Genomic DNA, 16,641 nt, shown 5'->3' with positions numbered 1-16,641 from the left:
AGTTATAGTTTGTAGCTTTCTAATAGACCCCGAAGGCTAATCCTATTGTCTATTGTTAAGAAAAACCGCTCGTGCCACGTGCCACAACCACCTGCATAAAAAATCGGTACTTCGGTTACTGAGTGCCGGCGAGTCGAACGCTACAGAACCAGTCTAAAATGTGTCATCGAGATGCGTAACAAAGGCGCGTTATCGGAGAGCGCACCTACACTGGTTTGTTGAGCGTTGGACTAGCCCGCGCTCAGGTGCCTAATAGAATAATCAGGACCCTTTTTTGCAGGTAAGTAGCACGTGCGGTTTTACTGAACAATAGACAATAGGATAAGCCTTCAGGGTCTACTAGAAAGCTACAAACTATACTGCTCACTGTAAGATGCTGCACGCTGCTCATATTACTTGTAAGTCCGACGCCACGCTGCACGCCCCGCCGAACGCTCCGCTTCGAGCGTCCACTCAGGCCTTACACTAAGGCCCACTTGCACCATCCCACTAACCCGGGGTTAAGCGGTTAAACCGTTAACCTAGTGTCAAATTGTACTGGTAACCATGGTAACTCCAGGTTTAACCGGTTAACCCCGGGTTAGTGGGATGGTGCAAGTGGGCCTTAGGCGTTTGTTGTCTTTACAATCAACTATACTTACTGTATAAAACCTTCATCATTAATAAATTTATTGTAAATCTCAAAATGTTTATAGGTGAACCAGGATCTATTGAGGGTGCGCCATGTTGCGGAATTTCACTGAAACTATTTTTTTCATACTACACTGAATTGTCACCCTATACATGAGAATAACAGCGCCCTCTTGACAATTATCATATATTACTGGTCAGGCTATAGTTGTTTAAGCTAGAATTTATCGAATGCGAAAATTAGTAACATTTTAGACCTAACTTTGAAATACACCAAAACAGTTAATAAACCTATGAATTTTGTATGGAAACTAGCCATTTATGAGTTTTCGAATTGCCTTAAATCAGCAATAAATGATTTCAATAGAAACATATACACAAGTTATATGTATAATTATGTACAATTCAATAGAACATACTTTGTTGTATGTATTGTTTTTTTAATATATGAAATAAAAGACTACAGTGTACGAATTTCATTCCTACCTATTATTATTTATTCCTACACGATAAGTTTGAAGAAAGAGTACTTTTGTAGTAGGTTATTAATTTTCCGAAGGTCAGGGGCCAGTTTCTCAAAAGATTGTAACTTGTCGGTGAATCAACTATTTCTTGTTGTTATACTGTCCGGTCAGCCAAGAGACAATAGTAGCATAGTTTGTTAGAAGACATTGTCCACCACCTTCTTCTGACACGCTTGGTAGACTACCCTCAATGGAAAGGGTTTATAAGTATCACCAAAAAGCGTGTTTGGTGAATTTAAATGATAAAAATCAGGTTTTAAAGTAACCCAGGAGAACGTAACCATGGCAACGAGTGACAAGAAAAAGTTGATTCACCCTTGTAATACAAGTAGAAATCGCTTTCTAACAAAAGCTGTCAAAAAGTGATATCGGACAGACAGACAGACGCACGAGTGATCCTATAAGGGTTCCGTTTTTTCCTTTTGAGGTACGGAACCCTAAAAAGTAACCTTAATATCAAAGAAAAGTTACAGGAAAGGAATCAAAGGTTTAAAAGGAAAAAAAATCATTCACATTTAAACTTCCATTTATTTACACAACATCATAATCCCTGTTTATTTGTGTAGCTAACATCAATACATAATTCAACTGACTTTCGCAAACTCTTTGTATTTCCAACCTTATATCTTCAACATAAAGTCCACTTCCGAAACGCAAAAGCGTCATAAGACCTTGCGAAAGTCAGCCGACATACAAAGTGATTATTTCAAAAATATCAATCAAAAACTATCTTTATATATCGTGTATAAGGTTCAATTTCAAATCATTGGACTTAGGCTTTCATAAGACAATTCTTGTTTTACGGGCCAATTCGAATGACACTGACATCAGGATATTTGAATCATGCTATTTAGTTATCGCGCGTCTCGCTCGCACCAATACATGTACGGACAAGTACAAGAGAAATGCATGATTACTGAATGACATCAGTTACGTCATTCTGTATCAGTGTAGGTTCGAATTGGCCTGTTAGTTATTGTAAACTTAGTTAACATAGTAGTTTTCGGGTATTTTCATTAATGGGTCAGTCACATTTTTCTTTCAGTTTGTCTCCTGGCTCACACTACCTTATTTTTCATCACTAACATCTCACGAACTACTAAAATTTTGGACACTAGGATGTTACCTAAAGATGATATTTATTAAGAATCTCAGTTGTCTCTTGGGTTACGAAAAATTTGATTGACCCAAAAAATCAAATGGAAATAAAGGTCTCGGACGAAACGGATGTCGACAACTTACTGGGATTGGAATTGTGTCATTTCCACCCCCTAAGTGGGGTGTTTTCCAAAAAAATAGAGTAGCCTACGTATGTTTCTCCTTTTCTCGTTTTTACTACTACTAATACTTGTTTATTTTAGAATTTTCCATCTGTTCTGTCCGAGATCTATATTTTGTATATGTATAAGATCCGTAGTTTATATCTGAAGTCACATAATAGAAAGAAAAACATGGATACTTGCTAATTAGTTAATTGATTTTTTAAGAAATAGCTACTCAATAAAATTCTGTGCTATAAAAGGTGTTTAAAAAAAATCTATGGAAATCGTGGTAACTACGTGAAAAAATTGACTCGGTTCTCTTAGTTTTACAACAAAAATTGACAGTAACCAATAGTTGTAGTTTGTAGTTTATAAAATTGTCTTCCATACATTGAAATCTTGAATTTATTTCTGAATATAGTTACAGGACTTTTGGAGGACTGGGGGTAATATCGTAGTCTTTGGCATTATGGGGTACTACGGTCAAATGGGTTACCTCCCGAAATCTACCAAAAGCATTATAATGACATGATGTATTTTTTTTGACAAAAATAAAAATTAATATGACAGATTACGAATACATGATATTATGGATCTAAAAGATAAGGTATTTAGGACGTCTCTGGGTAACGCTTGAAATTTAGTATGCGATTTGTCTCCTGGCTCACGGATACATTATAAAACCACAAGTTTTTAAGCTAATTTGTTAGTTTTCGGAAGGTAATCAGTATACTAACACCGATATACGACATTTATCTTCTATTTCACACTGTCAGTTAACCAACTGACACACTGAATTTGTAAGTTTGTCAGCAAACTATCTGACAGTGGTCCCAGTCTACTTTCACGAACATTTAACATCGAACACCGATATATTTTATCCAGTTACATATTTAGTAGAAACCAAAACTTTATTGAAGAGGTATAAATCTAAGAAAAAGTCACTTAGATTTAAATTTCTTTCAGATTGCGTCAAATGTTGTCGTTTGCCAATTTAGAAATTTAAATTAGAAAATGGTATTACGAATTAAACTTAAATTATAATTTTGCTACATTTCCAAAGTTTAAGAACTACATAGTTTTATAAATAGCGTGTATTTAGAGTGCCAATTATAGTGCAAGTAAAATTTTATGTAGAAAAATCTTTTCAATTCATTTGTTTTCGTATTTAGAAACTTTCAGTTCATTCATAGGCTATTTGAAGTTTAATTATCACCTTTACATAATCTTGACATTTACAAATTGAACTCTGTGTCTAACCACTCTAACCATAAGGTTAAAAAGATCCAGTCTTAACCAAAGTCAATCTAGAATGATTTCAATTTGTCTAGAAATAATGTAGATTTGAAAACATCAGTACATTCATAGGTAATGATCGAAAAAAAACAGTCAAGTCAATCTAAAATGCACTCAATGTGTCTAACCATAAGGTCGTTTATAGATCTTCAGTGTTCCATTTACAAACCTCATCTTACAAAACTGCCACAAATGTCTAAATCAAGTCAATGCAAAATGCACTTAATATCTCTAACCATAAGGTCGCTTATAGATCTTCAGTGTTTCATTTACAAACCTCATCTTCAAACAAAACTGCCACAAATGTCTAAATCAAGTCAATGCAAAATGCACTTAATATCTCTAACCATAAGGTCGCTTATAGGTCTTCAGTGTTCCATTTACAAACCTCATCTTCAAACAAAACTGCCACAAATGTTTAAATCAAGTCAATGCAAAATGCACTCAATATCCCTAACCATAAGGTCGCTTATAGGTTATAGGTCTTCAGTACTCCATTTATATACCTCTTCTTGCGTTGGGGCTTCGATAAATTGCCCTTGTACGTGAAAATGAACTCTATATCTTCAAACATAAGACCGATAAGAGAACGACAGTACTTTCACAGGTAGCGATCGAATTTTAAAACGGACAAGTGTATAAACTAATTCAATCTAAAATGCACCCAATGTCTCTAACCATAAGGTCGCTTATAGATCTTCAGATCATAAGACCGATAAGAGAACGACAGTGCTCTCACAGGTAGTGATCGAATTTCAAAACAAAGTGTATAAATCAAGTCAATCTAAAATGCACCCAATGTCTCTAACCATAAGGTCGCTTATCAGATCATAAGACCGATAAAAGAACGACAGTGCTCTCATAGCTAACGATCGAATTTTAGAACAGTCATAAGTGTAGAAATCAAGTCAATGCAAAGTGCACTCAATATCCCTACCCATAAGGTCGCTTATAGGTCTTCAGTGTTCCATTTACAAACCTCATCTTCAAACAAGTCGAACTTCAAACTGTCTAAACCAAGTCAATCTAAAATGCACTGAATATCTCTAACCATAAGGTCGCTTATAGGTCTTCAGTGCTCCATTTATAAACCACATCTTCAAACAAAACTGCCACAAATGTCTAAATCAAGTCAATGCAAAATGCACTCAATATCCCTACCCATAAGGTCGCTTATAGGTCTTCAGTGTTCCATTTACAAACCTCATCTTCAAACAAAACTGCCACAAATGTCTAAATCAAGTCAATGCAAAATGCACTCAATATCCCTACCCATAAGGTCGGTTATAGGTCTTCAGTGTTCCATTTACAAACCTCATCTTCAAACAAAACTGCCACAAATGTCTAAATCAAGTCAATGCAAAATGCACTCAATATCCCTAACCATAAGGTCGCTTATAGGTCTTCAGTGTTCCATTTACAAACCACATCTTCAAACAAAACTGCCACAAATGTCTAAATCAAGTCAATGCAAAATGCACTCAATATCCCTACCCATAAGGTCGGTTATAGGTCTTCAGTGTTCCATTTACAAACCTCATCTTCAAACAAAACTGCCACAAATGTCTAAATCAAGTCAATGCAAAATGCACTCAATATCCCTACCCATAAGGTCGCTTATAGGTCTTCAGTGCTCCATTTACAAACCTCATCTTCAAAAAAATCAAGTCAATGCAAAATGCACTCAATATCCCTACCCATAAGGTCGCTTATAGGTCTTCAGTGCTCTATTTATACGCCTCTTCCTGTGTTAGGGCCTCGATAAATTGCCTTTGTAAGTGAAAATGAACTCTATATTTTCAAACATAAGATCAATAAGAGAACGACAGTGCTCTCACAGGTCGAATTTTAAAACAGTCATAAGTGTCTAAATCAAGTCAATCTAAAATGCACCCAATGTCTTTAACCATAAGGTCGCTTATAGGTCTTCAGTGCTCCATTTATATTTTAAAACAGTCATAAGCAGAGATCGGAGAAATTTGCGACATTGCTCGCAATAATGTGGACATAACTCCAAAATTGATTAAATAATTAATAATTTAATTAATTTCTTACCTCAGGTTTAATTTTGATTCCTAATCAATAAATAGCACTTAAATATATTTTTGATATAAAAAAATAAGTACCTACAGAAAAATTGGAAAACATACTGATTATTTTTTTAAATAAATTTACATTATAAGAACTCTTTGTGTTATTTATTGATTAGGAATCAAAATTAAACCTCAGGTAGGTAAGAAATTAATTAAATGATTAATTATTTAATCAATTTTGGAGTCATGTCCACATTATTGCGAGCAATGTCGCAAATTTGTCCGATCTCTGGTCATAAGTGTCTAAATCAAGTCAATCTAAAATGCACTCAATATCCATACCCATAAGGTCGCTTATAGGTCTTCAGTGCTCCATTTATACGCCTCTTCCTCCTGCGCTCGCCTTTTACTCTGGTGGTCGAAATAACTTTTTTCGTAGCCATTGGAACGATCGACCCCGTCCCAGCGGTAGCCGGGCCGGATGTTGAAGCGGTTTGGCGGGAAACTGCCTTTGTAGGCGGGCCGTTCTGAAATGAGTATTATAGTTCAGTATAGCGTTGCATAATGGCTATTATAGTATTCTATATTGTTGTATAATGAACATTTAGCAGTGTCATAGGGTTTTCACATTTAAAATATGCTATTGTTTTGTTGCAAAGGTAATATTAAAATAATCTATAATAACTGCAGTCAGTGAAGCGCTGGTGGCCTAGCGGTAAGAGCGTGCGACTTTCAATCCGGAGGTCGCGGGTTCAAACCCCGGTTCGTACCAATGAGTTTTTTGGAACTTATGTACGAAATATCATTTGATATTTACCAATCGCTTTTCGGTGAAGGAAAACATCATGAAGAAACCGGACTAATCCCAATAAGGGCCTAGTTTACCCTCTGGGTTGGAAGGTCAGATGGCAGTCGCTTTCGTAAAAACTAGTGCCCACGCCAATTCCTGGGATTAGTTGCCAAGCGGACTCCAGGCTCCCATGAGCCGTGGCAAAATGCCGGGACAACGCGAGGAAGATGATGATAGTTGTTTGGATCGTTGTATAATGAGTATTTAAGTTCAGTTAAGTGTCAGAGCATCCTATATTATTAAGTTTTTTTTATTTGAAATTATAGTTTTATCTATGATTCTGTACTAAGTAATTCAAAGTAAGTAGACGAGTACCTACAAAAATTGAATATTTTACATACATATTTCACTTTCACACCTTGCACTAGTAAAAAAATCATCGAATCAAAAAAAAATATCGCAGTAATTGATGGACACGTTTTATACTTCATAAATCCTAATAATACATTTCTGTCCGGGATTTCCCGGAATAACCCCCGGGATTTTTTAAACTCAACTAATTTATACCTGGTGGCAGTTCCCCTCGTTCCCTCTTCTTCTCTCTCATGTAAGCGAGCATAGGATCTCCCGCTCTCTCGATGTTTTTAAGCCTGCCTTCTAAATCTACGTCGTCTATATGTCTGGCTAGAGGCTTAGACGCCTCATGTACGAAATCTTGGACGCGGCATTCTTGGTCTTCTATCTGTTTTAGGCTGAAAGATAATTTTAATTAGACAATAAAATTCTATATAAGGGTGGATCACAGACAAGACATCCTCTAGACTGAACATAGTAACGCTACCCCCTCTGCCACTTATACGGTAGTTTTACTCCATCTTCGAGTGAATCCCGTGCCGTGATTGGTCCGTGTCTTTGAACGGACCAATCACGGAACGGGATTCGCTCGCCTCGTCCCCCGCACCCCAGTATTTTTGGCAGCATCGGTTTCATGAAATAATTGCTCTAAACTCCGTCTAGAGGATTCCTAGTCTATGGGGTGGATCAACTATTTCTTGTTATTCTGTCCGGTCAGCCAAGAGACAATAGTAGCATAGTTTGTTAGAAGACATTGTACACCACCTTCTGACACGCTTGGTAGACGACCCTCAATGGAAAGGGTTTATAAGTATCACAAAAAAGCGTATTTGGTGATTTTAAATGCCTAAAAATCAGGTTTTTAAGAGTGACCCAGGAGAACGTAACCATGGCAACGAGTGACAAGAAAAAGTTGATTCACCCATAAAAAGGGGTTTGCCGGTCGAAGTATTTAGCAGATGGCGCCATCATAGCTTGCCCTGTCAATCCCTAGAATTCAATTTTTGACAATTTTTTTGTTTTTTAATGCCCTGGATGACAGCCTTTTGTCAAATCTCATAGAAAAAGGGGCAAGCTATGATGGCGCCATCTATGCAAGGCTTTGACAGTTGCCAACCCCATTGGTGTCAATGACTGGTAGGTGCCAACCAATGGGTAGTTTTACCTTGTTGGAATTCAGATTAAAACGATATTTTTTAACTGTTCATTGCAATAGTTCAATGTCTCCCCATAAATATATTATTCAGAGAAGCGCTGGTGGCCTAGCGGTAAGAGCGTGCGACTTTCAATCCGGAGGTCGCGGGTTCAAACCCCGGTTCGTACCAATGAGTTTTTCGGAACTTATGTACGAAATATCATTTGATATTTACCAGTCTTTTCAATGAAGGAAAACATCGTGAGGAAACCGGACTAATCCTAAAAGGCCTAGTTTCCCCTATGGGTTGGAAGGTCAGATGGCAGTCGCTTTCGTAAAAACTAGTGCCTACGTCAATTCGTGGGATTCGTTGTCAAGCGGACCCTAGGCTCTCATGAGCCGTGGCAAAAAGCCGGGACAACGCAAAGACGATATACTTACCCTCTGCTCCATTTTTTGTATTTCTCATCAAGTTCCTTCTGCCTCTCCGCTTTCTCTTTCTGCTTCTGCCTCTCTTCTGATGTGTCTCTTTTACCTGAATTCAGAAGAAGACCTTTTAATTTAATACTATTAACGCCCATAGTCAAAAAGGTTGTTAAGGTCTACTCGTAGTTAAATAGACTAAGCGCCACTTGCACCATCCCACTAACCCGGGGTTAACCGGTTAAACCTGGACTTACCATGGTTACCAGTACTATTTGACACTGAGTTAATGGTTTAACCGCTTAACCCCGGGTTAGTGGGATGGTGCAAGTGGCCTACTCTTCCTAGAGACCACCTTCGCATTTCTCCCCGACACTTCATCGTTCATAGACTACATGAAGGCTAGCTTTCTTTAATTCATTCATTCACTAATTTACTCATTCTATTTCGAAAAGGCTCTAAAAGCCTAGTAGAATACACTAAATTACTTACTCTTCCTAGAGACCACCTTAGCCGTTCTCCCCGACACTTCATCGTTCATCCTACTGAAGGCTTCCTCCTCTCTCCTCCTGAACGCTTCGTTCTCCTGTCTCAGTTGTACGGCATCTTGTAGTCTGTCTAGCTTTCATTCATTCATTCAATCATTCATGTCAGCCGAAAGGAAAAAGCTCTAAAAGCCTAGTAAAATACACTAAATTACTTACTTTTTCTAGAGACCACCATAGCCGTTCTCCCAGAGACTTCATCGTTCATCCTACTGAAGGCTTCCTCCTCTCTCCTCCTGAACGCTTCGTTCTCCTGTCTCAATTGTACCGCATCTTGTAGTCTGTCTAGCTTTCATTCATTCATTCAATCATTCATATCAGCCGAAAGGAAAAAGCTCTAAAAGCCTAGTAGAATAGACTAAATTACTTACTCTTCCTAGAGACCACCTTAGCCGTTCTCCCCGACACTTCATCGTTCATCCTACTGAAGGCTTCCTCCTCTCCTCCTGAACGCTTCGTTCTCCTGTCTCAGTTGTACCGCATCTTGTAGTCCCGCTAGCTTCCCTTCATTCATTCACTCATTCATAACAGCCGAAAGGAAAAAGCTCTAAAAGCCTAGTAGAATACACTAAATTACTTACTCTTCCTAGAGACCACTTTAGCCGTTCTCCCCGACACTTCATCGTTCATCCTACTGAAGGCTTCCTCCTCTCTCCTCCTGAACGCTTCGTTCTCCTGTCTCAGTTGTACGGCATCTTGTAGTCCCGCTAGCTTTCCTTCATTCATTCATATCCTAGCTAGACTAGTAGAATACACTAAATTACTTACTCTTCCTAGAGACCACTTTAGCCGTTCTTCCCGACACTTCATCGTTCATCCTACTGAAGGCTTCCTCCTCTCTCCTCCTGAACGCTTCGTTCTCCTGTCTCAATTGTACCGCATCTTGTAGTCGCGCTAGCTTTCCTTCATTCATTCAATCATTCATGTCAGCCGAAAGGAAAATCTCTAAAAGCCTAGTAAAATACACTAAATTACTTACTCTTCCTAGAGACCACTTTAGCCGTTCTCCCCGACACTTCATCGTTCATCCTACTGAAGGCTTCCTCCTCTCCTCCTGAACGCTTCGTTCTCCTGTCTCAGTTGTACCGCATCTTGTAGTCCCACTAGCTTCCCTTCATTCATTCACTCATTCATAACAGCCGAAAGGAAAAAGCTCTAAAAGCCTAGTAGAATAGACTAAATTACTTACTCTTCCTAGAGACCACCTTAGCCGTTCTCCCCGACACTTCATCGTTCATCCTACTGAAAGCTTCCTCCTCTCCTCCTGAACGCTTCGTTCTCCTGTCTCAGTTGTACGGCATCTTGTAGTCTGTCTAGCTTTCATTCATTCATTCAATCATTCATGTCAGCCGAAAGGAAAAAGCTCTAAAAGCCTAGTAAAATACACTAAATTACTTACTTTTTCTAGAGACCACCATAGCCGTTCTCCCAGAGACTTCATCGTTCATCCTACTGAAGGCTTCCTCCTCTCTCCTCCTGAACGCTTCGTTCTCCTGTCTCAGTTGTCCGGCATCTTGTAATCCCGCTAGCTTTCCTTCATTCATTCATATCCTAGCTAGCCTAGTAGAATACACTAAATTACTTACTCTTCCTAGAGACCACTTTAGCCGTTCTCCCCGACACTTCATCGTTCATCCTACTGAAGGCTTCCTCCTCTCTCCTCCTGAACGCTTCGTTCTCCTGTCTCAGTTGTACGGCATCTTGTAATCCGGCTAGCTTCCCTTCGAGGGTCCGAGCCATTTTCTTGTGGGTTGGTGGCGGGCTGTCATTTTTTCTACGGGGCGGTGACTGGTCAGAGTCACTGTTTCTGAAGAGAAAAAAAAAAACAATTAGGTACTAATACAATAGTTGTAATGTAATGTATGCTAAAGGAAATCCGGGTCTTTTTAGCAACCTAATCTTAAGAATTATAAGCAGACACTTGTTAATTGAAATTTTCTTTGACCTTTTAAGGGGTTACCTGCGGTTTTCATCGATTCTTGACAAATTTTGAATTGTATCTCCTACATTTGCAATACAGATACAGATAGATTTATAAGACAAGCGGCTATTGGTTCTTCAATCTTTTATCTCCATTTTTGTCTACCGGATTTTGAAACAAATGAATATTTATTTTTTTATGATTTTTTTAAACATTGTCTAAAAAATAACATATTTGGGTTCGTCTTTGAAGTCTCGAATTTTAAACTAATTGACACAAAAGTCTTGGCGAGAATACCAGTTTTTTGCCCCAAAAATTGTTTAACTTTGATGCTAAATATCTCGAAGACTATGAACTTTGAAGTAAATATGGGATACTATATTGCTTCAGCCGTATTATTGCGTAAAGAAATACTAACTAACCTTCTATTCTTAGCACTATTCTTTCTAGGCGGCGACAAGTCAGAATCTGAGGATTTTCTCCTTTTATCTTTATCCTTCCGTTTTCTCGGCGGTGACAAATCAGAATCAGAACCGTTCCTTGGAGATTTCCTCTTCCTTTTGAACTTTGAAGTAAATATGGGATACTATATCGTCGGGTGACAAGCAAAAGTCACTAATTACTATAAAATATTTAAACAAAAGTCAACCTTCTTTTCATACTAATATGGTTCACTATGGCTATGAACTTGTTGTGGTACTTAGTGAGTTTTGCTTGTCACCTGACGATATATTGCTTAAAGCTTTATTGCGTAAAGAAATACTAACTAACCTTCTATTCTTAGCATCATTCTTTCTAGGCGGCGACAAGTCAGAATCTGAGGATTTTCTCCTTTTATCTTTATTATTCTGTTTTCTCGGCGGTGACAAATCAGAATCAGAACCGTTCCTTGGAGATTTCCTTTTCCTCTCATTCTCGGTCCTTCTTGGTGAAGTTGAACTGCGAGAGTGCTTATTTTTTCTTTGTGGTGACCTTGAATAAAAAAAAAAATTAGAGGAAAAATTGAAAAAGTCGCAGACAAGACTCCGATAGCTTGTAACCAACTTAGCTACCGAAGCTTACCACAAACGCACGAATGTTTACATTTCTTTTTTTTTGTTTACACGCCTTAGGGACGCGTATAGCGACATCCACCGTCAGGGTTCGAAATTATCCAGATAATTATAGTCTTTGATAATTATCCGAAAAATATCGGATCATTTTCCCAGGTATGGATGGTGCTATATATAGTAAAAAATAATTGGACGTTTTTTTACAATTTTTATTAGGTTATTATCAAATCGATAATTATCAGGCATAAAATAATTATCAAGATAACTATCATTGATAATTATCCTTTCGTACCGTAAGAATGTTCTATAACGGCACCGGAGTTTTAAAAGGGCTTATTTCTCTATGAACACCATACGAAAATAAGCCCTTTTGAAAATACACTCCTCATATTCAGAATTCACTAGTAAAAATGTGGACACCCATACTAAACAATTTTTTATCAAGCTCATTTAATTTAAATATGCATTGGTCACAGACGTATCTGCTTTAGGTCCACTTGCACCATTCCACTAACCCATGGTTAAACCGTTAACCCAGTGTCAAATTGTACTGGTAACCATGGCAACTGCAGGTTTAACCGCTTAACCCCAGGTAAGTAGAATGGTGCAAGTAAGCCTTATAATAATTACCTTGAATGTCTTTTAGGAGATTTTGAGCTTTTACTTGATTTTCTTTGCGGTGACATATCTAAGTCTTGTTCTTTCTCCCATTCACCCCAGCGACTCGGTTTTCTTCTTTCCTTCTGTCTATTTTCCCTTTTCCTTGGCGGCGATTGATCGGTACCATACTTACTTTGAATCTTCCTCGGGGGCGATACATCGGAGTCATAATTCTTACTTCTTTCTTTCTGACCTTTTCTAGGAGGCGATAAGTCTGACCTCTTCTGTTCTTTCTGAGATTTTCTTGGAGGTGACTGACCAGAATCATAATTCTTTCGTTCTTGACCTTTTCTTGGGGGTGATTGGTCAGAATCGTAATTCTTTTTAATTCTTTCATCTTTCCTTCTTGGTGGTGACTCGTCAGAGTCATTACCTCTTCTCTTTTTTCTTTTTTGACTGTTTTTTCTAGGAGGAGATTGATCTGAATCATATTTCTTGTCTTTTTGAGGTGATCTTTGCCTTGGAGGACTAATATCACTATCACTATTTTGAGCCTTTTTAGAACCGTTATCTTTACTCTTTGAGTTATTTTTCTCTGTTTCCTTTTCGTCTTCAGAGTCACTGTACATTTTGCCGAATATAATTTCGTTTTCTTTCTCTTTCTCTTTGATGTCTCTTTTTATTTCTTGTACTTGTAGTCTGCTGTTGAAACCATCGTCCTGAAATAGTTGAAATGCTGGTTAAAATAACGTCATTATATCACATTTTACAATTCAAATAACTGTGTTTGATGATGATGATGATGATGATGCATTCCTATTATCCGTCATTAAAGACATAGGGCTCCCAGAAGAATCCTCCATTTGTGGCAATCTTGAGCGGCTACTTTCAGCTCTTTCCAGCCGAAGTTTCGGATTTTGCTTATTAATGTTATCAGTTTGCAAAACCAGAGTTCGAAATATCCAGATAATTATCGCGATAATTATCAAGATAACTATCATTGATAATTATCCTGACTAACCCTGTGCAAAACTACAGCAACATACCTAGTTAACAACTGCCCATCCTCGCCATGCCATCGATCTGCCCATCCTCGCCCCGTCCGACATGTCCAACTCATCGCCATCTAGCGGAACTTGGAATTTACAAGCAACATACCTACCTGCCTACCTGCTAACCTACATACCTGGTTAACCTACAGGAGACGGTCGGGAAGGCCTTGTACTACATGGAGGCGGCTGGCTCAACTGGACTCGGCTGGAAAGAGCTAGAAGTTGCCGCTCAAGATCGCAACAAATGGAAGATTCTTCTGCGAGCCCTATGTCCCTAATGAGATAACAGGAATGCATCAGCATCATAATCTATCTATCTATCTATTAAGCCCTTTTATTCTGAGTTAGAGTATGTCTCTTAACTCAGTGTGCCGCTTGGCAAAGGCCTCCTCTAGCTCTTTCCATTGGGGTCTGTTGTGGGCCACTCTTCTCCAGTTCGGGCCCGCTGTGAGTTTGAGTTCATCCTCCCATCTTGTTCGAGGTTTCCTTTTTTTCCGTGTGTAACCTCTTGGATACCAATCCGTTAAGATTTTGATCCATTTTTCCTGCCTGTCTCTACATGTGGCCAGTCCGTCTCCACTTCTGCTGATCTATTTTAGTGAGTATATCAACATAATCATACCTGGTTAACAACTTTCCACTTGGAGCTAGTCTTGAACTGCTCCATCTTCCGTACATCTTCAGGTCTCTCATCGATGATGCCGGCGATCTGCGGGGCATCCTCGCCCCCGTCCAATATAAACTCATCACCATCTAGTGGACGGAGTTTGGACAGGTCTATGTCATCGTCAATCAATTTGATTCTGTGGATAATGTTTTAAGGTAAGTCAATATTATATTTTTAAGGCTTCGTCACACGTTTTACATATAAAACGCTCACGCCCCTCTCACGCGCCGCCAGGAAAACACACCTGTGTGACGAAGCCTTTAAAGAACTCAACAATTATACTTCAATTTATTTTAAGAACCGTACAAGTAAGTGTATAACAATGAAAAATAACCTCAAGTAGCATGATTATTCATAATTTCTTTGAAAATTTTATTCATAATATGCTCTTTCTAATCCTAAAAGAACTAAATACGTATATGAGTTTTATCTAAAAGTTTGTAGATACTAGACAGTAAAAATAGTGCTGCAGTCAATAGGTTGCCAACAACTGGCAATCTGTGCGGAAAGAAAAGAGTCATGGGCCCAATACATTCCACAGGCCCAATAGGTACACTGCATGGTAAAGAAATGATGTATCAACATGGGTGAACTTTGCCAAGTTTCTGATAAAATAAAGGACCTAAGGTATATTTAATGCAATTAAGTTTATTCGTCAAACTTAATAAACAAGTTATTCAAGTAAAAAAGTTGATGACGCCTGCTTTTTTCCTCAAAAGGGACGAAACTTGTTTTTGAGGTTATGCCTTTAAAATCTAATTGAATACTAACAAATCCTCACTTATCTATGAATAAATGATTCTGAGTGACTTTACAAATTGTAGATATTACATTATAAGGAATAATTGTACAACAGATATTCGAAAAAATAAGAAATAAGCTTGGAAGAATTATGTTCAATTACCCTTTGCCTTTCACGACTTTTTTCTTCTTTTTCTTTTTGTCACCCGACGATCCAGCTAAATATTTCTGTAAATAAGCCTTCTGGTCGATCTTAGCAGCCATTTTTTACCACTTATTCAAGTCAAAAAATAGTTTATAAAATAAAATTAATCACAGTTTCACAACAAGCGATCAACAACGATCATTTGACGTTTGCATTTGACGTTTTGACATGGGTTTAGTGACGTACACGTGGATGTAAAAACCGGTAAATTACTTTATTACCGATTATTCGGAAAGATTTATTAATATAGCTGGTCAACCAAATCTTGTCAGTAAAAAAAGGCGCGAAATTCAAATTTTCTATCTCTTCGCGCCTACATTTTTCAAATTTGCCGCCTTTTTCTGCTGTCAAGGTCTGGTTGAACAAGTATATATATTTTATAATCATTTTCTTGTAAAACATATTATTAATTTTTTAATATTACAATTTCTATACAATGAGCAAACACAAACATACGATAACGTATATGTAAATCGCACTAAAATAATGAAAAGTTCACAATTTAAATACCATTCAGCGGTACCTTCCAGTGGTACAATGGAAGTTATGAGTAAAGTATAGTCGAAAGTAGAGTCTAGAGACTGATATTTATTTAAACTATTTTTAGCAGCAGCAAAATCATCTTTACCTACAGGACAGGCCTCATTTTGATAAGGAACTGACCTCTTTACTAAATTACTTTTACTGTCTATAATAACATGGCTACGATTTAATTACAATACAACAGTGTCTATATATGTAAATTAAATTGTCATTTATGATGACATTTCCACAGTTGCAGAGTAAGCTTGGTCCGACTCTGCACTACTCCTCAGCCCACCTGAATAGTAAGCGGTTACCGTATCTTATGGATGCTCGAAACCCCAAGATAGTCATAATATGCACGTTGCCAATCTTTTATTTGCCATTATAAACTGTGGTTTTACTTTAGGTACTTGTCAGTTCCATTTGGTAACAATTGGGCTCCCTTAATGGTCCCTAAAGGGGCCCACTGATTAACAGTCCGCCGGACGATATCGGCCTGTCAGTTGTTCGGAACTGTCAACTTTTTGTTCTAACTGACAGGCCGATATTGTCCGGCGGACTGTTAATCAGTGAATCAGTGGTAGAAAATTCGGAAGTGTCACATGCGTGTCTCTGATCATAATTACAATAATATTGTAAGATTCATAAAAATAATATGTTAAAAATTGGTGGAATTTATGTTATTGATGTATGAAATAGCATGTTTTGTCAATTAAATATATATAATTAATATTATATTCGAGTAACGACCAACTTATTACAGCATTATTGTTATCAAAGTGAAAACAACCTTAATGTCATGGAAATAGAAATCAATGTTTTTTTCGGCAGAATCTCAATATTCTGGTCTATGCCAATGATGGTATGACTTTAAAAAAAAAGTTAC

General features: G+C 37.7%; 1 protein-coding gene across 1 annotated transcript; it reads right to left on the bottom strand.

Moving 5' to 3' along the window:
* Positions 1 to 6,043: 6,043 nt before the first annotated feature.
* LOC134658622 (BUD13 homolog) lies at positions 6,044 to 15,373 on the bottom strand. Its single transcript, XM_063514274.1, has 13 exons — positions 15,189 to 15,373; positions 14,240 to 14,420; positions 12,596 to 13,284; positions 11,685 to 11,885; positions 11,336 to 11,470; positions 10,574 to 10,799; positions 10,392 to 10,485; positions 9,761 to 9,895; positions 9,574 to 9,708; positions 8,940 to 9,074; positions 8,466 to 8,559; positions 7,103 to 7,287; positions 6,044 to 6,272 (listed from the first exon to the last, which is right to left on the bottom strand). Exons 1-13 carry the CDS (start codon positions 15,287 to 15,289, stop codon positions 6,100 to 6,102), a joined length of 2,484 nt encoding a protein of 827 aa, XP_063370344.1. The 5' UTR covers positions 15,290 to 15,373; the 3' UTR covers positions 6,044 to 6,099.
* Between the last annotated feature and the right edge of the window lie 1,268 nt (positions 15,374 to 16,641).

Source organism: Cydia amplana, chromosome 23 (genome assembly GCF_948474715.1).
Source record: "Cydia amplana chromosome 23, ilCydAmpl1.1, whole genome shotgun sequence".
Taxonomy (NCBI): domain Eukaryota; kingdom Metazoa; phylum Arthropoda; class Insecta; order Lepidoptera; family Tortricidae; genus Cydia; species Cydia amplana.
The sequence above is the reverse complement of the archived record's forward strand: the minus strand, read 5'-3'. Positions and strand labels throughout refer to the sequence as shown.

What these genes read in the sequence shown, in the direction of transcription:
- LOC134658622 (XM_063514274.1), bottom strand. Translation starts at nt 15,289, where the DNA reads ATGGCTGCTAAGATCGACCAGAAGGCTTATTTACAGAAATATTTAGCT. An exon ending in AAAGTCGTGAAAGGCAAAGG is followed by an intron (nt 14,421 to 15,188) that starts GTAATTGAACAT and finishes CATTATCCACAG; the next exon opens with AATCAAATTGATTGACGATG. An exon ending in TACAAAAAATGGAGCAGAGG is followed by an intron (nt 7,288 to 8,465) that starts GTAAGTATATCG and finishes ATTATCTTTCAG; the next exon opens with CCTAAAACAGATAGAAGACC.